Here is a 6,954-nt window from a genome sequence, read left to right on the forward strand (position 1 = left end):
AATGCGGGCGGATTGGGAGCGCTCACTTTCGCTAGTGAACGCGATAAAGGCTTCGAGACTGCGTTTCTTGACAGCGGCTCCTCGCTCAGGTACAACCGCCGATTTCCTTCTGCCGGTGTAATTTGAATGGGCTTTGCTAATGAGAAGCTCATCAGCGCCCTGTGCTAATGGCAGCTCCAGCCAAAATCCTGCGGCTCTGCTGGGACAGCTTCAATAAACACCTTTTGTGCGAGCTGCACCCGCTCGCGTTCAGCCTTTCACACTCCCGATGTCATTACCCATGTGCTGTAATTACTGCACTGAACGGTGAATGGAAAAGCCCACCAGTGGCTGTCGAATAGACAGAACTCATTTTCCACAGAGGCAAATGCAGACACCAAATCAGAGATATTTGGCTTCTTTAATTTGTTCAGTAGGTGGAAGAGTCACATGCTCTCAGCCAGATAGAAGTAAGGAGGGGAAAGCACCTGACCCTTCTAATCCATCAGGTGTCAAATTAAGAAGCCCCAGGCCTGTCTGCTGCATCCAAGTTGGGAGTTATTTTATACTTTCACTTGCTCATGTAACTAAAGCAAAGGGAGTTAAATGTCCATCTTGCCCTCCTCTGGGAGGTTTTGCTGTGCTGCAGGTAACTCCCAGAGCTCTGTCTCTGCTTAAAAATGTTCACAAAACCTTTGTACGGGAAGTTTCTGCCCCCAAGAAGCCTTGGGAGACCTCTCAGCCACCCTGGGGGATCAGTGCTCCCTGTGCTGCTCCTGATGGATTTTTCTGAGCCTGGGTTAGACAAACATCCAGTGGTGACAATTCCATGCCATTCCCAGCAGCCCACTGTGAATCACCTGGGTCTCATTTCTGAGCAGATCCTTCCCTGCCACTCAGCAACAAAAGGCTCTTCCCCTGGAAGAGGACAAGAGGCCCTAAGAACAGCCCAGAAATGGCTTATTGTACCATCCTCTCCTGTTCCCAGTGGGATCTGGGATGCTGCTGGTGGCAGAGAGGCCAAGGAGCTCTGGGTGTTTTCCCTGTGCACTTGGAAATATTGACAGAGCTCCTGCAGTGATTCGGTGTTGGGGCTTTCTGTGTCTGACACAGAGTCCTCCAGCCCCAGCGTGAGCCCTCACGAGCCGAGGTCCAGCTCTTCCAGCTGGAATCCTGGCAGGGCTGGCTTTGCATCCCTTCCCAAGGTGAGAGCTGCTTCTTACAGGACTCGTGCACCCAGCAGAGCCTGAGAGGTCAGAAAGGAGCTTTGGGCAATTTGGTGTGGGGAAATCAGGCGGCACCAGCCGCTACCCCAAGGCACAGAGATTCACAGTCTGGGCCACCTCCTCTCCCAGGGCTTCTGTGAACCCATCCCCAAAGCCCTCTGCTTCCACCAGCTCGGGTTTCCTGTTGCACATGGGGCAGAGCTGGTTCCGGATGGCCGATGATCTCATCCACACGATGAGATTCCAGCGCTCCCCGGAGGCGATGGGAAGGGCGCCGTGGATCTGCCCTCCTCGGTGCAGCAGCCCCCGGGCTGCCACGTGTTCCACCTCTATGTACTGCGGCACGGGGCTGGGATCCTGCAACAAAGGGAGGGGGATTCGGTGTCACACCACAAAGTCCCTCAAAGAGTTGAAACTTGTCACCTCTTCCCCCACAGCGCCCAGGGAGCAACATGGAGAGGGCAAACTGCACCTCATTCCCAGTGCCAAGTTCAGAGGGAATTTAAAGAGATTCAATCAAAAAAACCCCATGTGTCACTGCTGTGTGGGAGCTTTCCCCCCTCTCTTGCCCTAAAAGCAGGTGCTAGAGATTTAGGTTTAAGTCATATCTGAAATAAATCTCTCTCAGCACCTCCCTGCTCCCAGCTTCAGAAGTGGAAAGAGGGGCTGGTTTGTTTCACTCCAGTTTCTACTACGAAGTTGCCTCTGTCCTCTCTTTGAAACCTGAATATTGAATATTGGAATATTGCAGCAGAAAAGGCTCCTGTACAACGAAGCCATGCAAAAAATGGGGAAGGGACAGAGCAGGTTTGACTGTCAGAAGTGAGTAATTGTTTTTTAGAACACGGTTGATGCCTGGAAACTGGGGGACCGAGGAGGGAGAGGGGAGTGGGCCGTGCTCAGTACCTGGTTGAAATCCCCAAAGTACAAGTTGCCTTCTGTGAACTCTTTTCCCAGGGAAACGTTCAAGGTGACTTCAGCATTGTCATAGTGAGAGCTCAGGTCCAGGTCCTCGTGCAGGGAGTACTTGACCACGAAAGCTTTGTGGCTGTCCAGGCAGGCCCCGCCCAGCTCCGGGTACAGCAGGGCAGTGATGGGCTGCAGGAAGCGCTCCCGCAGGGGCGTCAGGAAAGGCTCGTCCATCCCCAGCTCGTTCAGCAGAACCTGTGCCAAGGACAGGAGGGGGGAACAGCTGAGCAACCACAGCTGCTGCTCCTCAGAGCTGCTGCAGAGCTGCTGTCCTCCTCCAGCTCTGCTGCTGGCTCAGATCAAGGACTTTAGAGCAAAGGCTCCAGCTACAAGAAAAAGGAAGGAGGGTGAAGGTGGAAAGGGATGGGGGGAAACACAGAGTAATAAGATCAAAAGGTGAGTGTTCTTGAAAAACTGACTCCTTGATTTAAATTTGTATTGCTCAAGCACAAGGTGCTCTTTGAGATACCACCTCCCCTCCCCTGCACTCCCATTTTCTTTTGTCCCTGTAACATTCCCTCAACCCTGTCACTGCAAGGGGACATGGAACTCAGACTGCACCGTGTAAAATGAGAGGCACGTTGGAACTGGAGGGAGGGAGAAGTGAGGAGGTGAACGCAGTGAACACTCCCCCTCAAGAAGCACAAGAGACGAGTCCTACCCCATAGTTATTCATGGTGTTAGGCCTGCCTTTAGGCATATCCGACTGCTCAAAGTTCTCCAGCTCGTCCACAAAGGCTTGGCAGAACTCCTCTGTGAACACTGGGAGTCGATAGATCCTCTTATCTGTCAAGAAAAGGGAGACAGTGTTTGCTGGGGAAGATCCCAGGTGGGAGTTTTCCTGCCTGTCCAGCTGCAGTGTCAGTGTCCTGTGCTGGTGTCAGTGAGAGCACAGCATCCACAGGCCCCACTTTGTGCTCAGGCTGCTCAAAGGGCTGGAACCACTCCCCAGGATCAGCTCTGTATTTGTTGTTTTTTGTGCTGGTTCCTCATTTCCAGAGCAGGAGAAGGCTGGAACTGGTGGCCTGGACAAATCCAGGAGCTCTGCACACAGACATTGGTGTCTCTTTGCCTTGAGAAAAGGAGGCAACTCTGCCTCTTCCCCTCTACATCTTGTCAGCATTTCTGGAAGGGAGAGAGCTTCACAGCTGCCTCCAGGGAAGCATAAAACCCAGATCTCTTTTTCAAAGACTGAAATCTAGACTGAAGCTAATTCAGCCCAGACGAACCAACGGGGACTGCCTGCAATGGCAAAGCACTTGGGGAGGGAAACCAAGCTCCCTGGGCTAGCAGTGTTCCTTCAGCAGGCTCCCTGGTGAGGTGTGGGACAACCACAACCCCAGCTCTGCTGCAGCTGGAGCCTCTGGTGAGACATCAGCAGGCTGGGATGGGAAAGCAGCAAACAGCCTCTGATCCAGAGCAGAAGTGCTGCCTCTCCAGAGACCCTCCTCAGGCAGGGAGTAACATCCTGTTTGCCTCAGCTTGTGTCAGGTCAGAGCTGCTCGAGACAGGGCTTGGGAACAGCTGTCACCAGGGAGATCTGTGTGACTGAGGTGTTGTTTTCTTTACCTGAGAAGGACTCGAGGTAGCACAGGAGGCCCTGGAGATCAGCACCCGGAGATGTGCAGAACCTCACAATTTCCAGAAACTCTGGGGCCAGGAAGGAATCCTGATGTCGAGGGAAGGATGGGAAAAACACACAGAAACACAATCAGCCTGCACAGCCCAAGAGGGAAATGGACTTCCAGGGAAATACACAGTCCCTAAGGAGCAAGGCTGAGTCACACTCGAGTGAATTCCATGGCAGGAAATGCAGAATGTCACTGGTGTTTTACCTGCTGGGGTAGGGAAGCTGCTGCTTGCTTTAGTTCATGGTTTTCTAGGAGTAACTGGCCAGATTTATCACAGGTGTGATAGGAAAGAGCCTTTCCTGGCTGTAACACCAGGAATCTTGCCTGGAGAACACGCTGTGCTGTTGTGTTTTTAAAGTTTAAAATCCAGTTTTCATATGCTACACATGGGTTTTAATTCAGTGCAGCTTTAGCACTGTGCAATGCCAAGGAGAGGGGGAAATGAACTGCAAAAATAAACTCTCAGGTAATTTTTTTTGGGTGCAAAAGAGATTCCAAACATTCTGTGTACCTGCAGAGTGTACACCTCTGGGTGCTTTGGTTTGTAGCACTTGGAGATGATGGCTCTTCGTTCCACTGACTGATGGATTAACTGTTTTCTTCTCTGCACTTCTGCCTCAATCTGCAAGTAAACAACAGAGCATATTGTCAGGAACCAAATGGACTGACTAAAACAGGAATCTGCTCATTGCTTTAAACCAGTTTGTTTTGTTCAGGGGCACCTCTGGGAGACAAAAGTGTTTGCTTTGTTTTTCTGTGGTCAGGACAAGTCCGGTAAATATCTGGAAAGGCAAGAGGAGTTGGAGATGTCCTCTTTACAGATGGCTTAAAAAGTAACTAAAGACTTTCTGTGGAAGTGTCAAGTGGAGCTGTGAGGTTTCAGCCCTTTCAGGCATTCTGACACCTCCTGAATCTGGCTTTTGTTCTGACAGTAGAAGCATTGTCCAAAATGAAGACATTTGCTGGGAGGGAGACAAGTCCTGTCATGAAGGGATTACTGCTAAGCATGGTGGAGACAGGCTAAGCTGCCCTTTCAGAGCAAGCAGCTGTTTGAGCAGCTGATCCAGGCAGCTCTTCCCATTTAATTCCCCCTCACGAGATTAATTTATAACAGTCCTCACTGGAGAGTGAGTGAGCAGCCATTCCCTGGGACCAAGCAGGTCCTGTGTTCATTCCCTTTCCCTCACTATCAGGCCCTGAAGGTCTTGGGAACTGAGTAGACAAATCAAACAGATTTCTCAGATTGTTTCTTCCCCTCCCTCCCAGCCCCAAGGTCCCTGGGCACCAGGTCACAGGGCAGGGAACTGCAACCCAGCACTGCCTAGAAAATCAAGCAGTGACAAATCCTTGGACTGGAATTGCTGCTGGACTGTGAGAGCTGTGACCTCCCACAGCCAGGGACAGCCACTGTCATCTGCCTCCTCCGAGCACTGAGGGACTGCTATGATTTCATATGGTTTTAAAGTCTACTTTATGATGTTTATATTGATACAGCAAACCTTGTATGCAGATCTGCAGAGAGCCCAGGTGATTAAAAAGTGATTAGGATCTAGATGATTATAAATTACAACCAAAGTTAGGGTCTTGAAATCCCAAGTGAAGCTGGTTTATAAATTCTGCATTACACTGCTTGTTGTGCTCCATTGATTCTGCCTGGGGAAATCCTGTGCTGTTCTACTCGTAAGTTCTGTGCTGTATGAATCATAATATCCAGTTAATAAAGCTTTAATTAACAGTACTATTTACTGCCATCATCATCCTGCTAAGAATTCCTAAAAGAACCTGTCTGTCCCCTTAGTGTCAGGTGACATTGGAGCTGGTTGTGTGACTGGTCCCTGTCCCTGGCCTGGAAAGAAGCAGGGGTTTCTTGATGAATTGTGAACCTCTGTAGGATCCCCGGGTGATCCCATCTCCCTTTAAAAAGGATTGGCACAAGAAGGCACAAAGAAAGCCAAACCAGGGCACTGGGAGCCAGCAGAGGAAATCCAAGGAGGGAGCGGCTCAGAGGCCACTGGGATGAGGTGTTGGATGACAGCGTTTTCCTGCAGGGTGTTGGCTGTATAAACTCCTCGCTGCTGGGCGCCCGCGGGGAATTCTTCCCTCTGACTCTGCCCAGCACCGGGGTCGATCGGGACCCAGCGGTGCCGGGAGCTGTGCCCCGGTTCTGTGGGGCTTCAGCAAGTCCCAAACTCCCCTCGGGACTGACCCCCGGGGGGTGGAAATGCCACTGGTGGCGGATCCCTGAGGGGAGCCGGGGTTCCCCATCTCCTCCCCCCGGGACCAGAGCTGCCCCAGCCCTGAGGTCCCGGCTCAGGAAGGGCGTGGAGCTGCTGGAGCGAGTCCAAAGAGGGCACCAGGATGATCAGAGGGATGGAGCAGCCCTGCCGTGAGGAAAGGCTGGGAGAGTTGGGATTGTTCAGCCCGGAAAAGAGAAGGCTTTGGGGTGCCCTCAGTGTGGCGTTGAAGGGGCCGACAGGAAAGATAGGGAGAGATCCTTCACAAGGGATGGAGGGTCAGGGCAGGGGAATGGCTCCACACTGACAGAGGGCAGGGTTAGACGGGACATTGGGAAGAAATCCTTCTCTGTGAGGGTGCTGAGGCCCTGGCACAGGGTGCCCAGAGCAGCGGGACCCCTGGCAGTGCCCAAGGCCGGGCTGGAGCAGCCTGGCACAGTGGGAGCTGTCCCGGCCCATGGCAGGGGTGGCACTGGGTAAGTTTTAAGGTCCCTTCCAACCCAATTCACTCTCTGTGTCCATGATTCTTATTCCTCTTTGCTTGCACACACAGCTTTGCACACACAGCTTATTAAACTGCCTTTCTTGCCCTGTAGGATTTTTGCCTTTACACTGGACCCTGCATTTCCATTTTCCTGGTATTTTAAATCCCATACTCATGCACCTCCGAGGACTTATTTAAAAACGACCTCTGCACCCGAACCGCCCCACGAAGATGTTGTCGGTGAAAAAGCAGGCGCACCCCCGGAACGGCCGGCCCGCAGACATGTTCCCTGCCGGCGAACGCGCCTCGGTCCAGCCCTCAAAGAGCTCCGCTTCCGTCCGTTTGAGGGCGCATCGGCAAATTCCGAACCGGGGCAAAAACGGAAAGCGGCGGAATTTGACCGTTCTCCCCCGTTTTCCCCTTTTTTTTTG

At 52.2% G+C, this 6,954-nt stretch overlaps 1 protein-coding gene across 1 annotated transcript; it reads right to left on the reverse strand.

Moving 5' to 3' along the window:
* Positions 1-381: 381 nt before the first annotated feature.
* On the reverse strand, positions 382-6,948 carry OGFOD2 (2-oxoglutarate and iron dependent oxygenase domain containing 2; the record flags this gene model as incomplete). The annotated part of the gene is made up of 6 exons (XM_017734706.1): positions 382-1,562; positions 2,112-2,369; positions 2,836-2,960; positions 3,744-3,843; positions 4,317-4,489; positions 6,729-6,948. Coding segments are annotated over 6 exons (1,152 nt in total), but the record flags the coding sequence as incomplete, so codon positions are not given.
* Between the last annotated feature and the right edge of the window lie 6 nt (positions 6,949-6,954).

The sequence above is a fragment of the Corvus brachyrhynchos genome, unplaced genomic scaffold (assembly GCF_000691975.1).
Source record: "Corvus brachyrhynchos isolate BGI_N302 unplaced genomic scaffold, ASM69197v1 scaffold114, whole genome shotgun sequence".
NCBI classification, from domain to species: Eukaryota; Metazoa; Chordata; class Aves; order Passeriformes; family Corvidae; genus Corvus; species Corvus brachyrhynchos.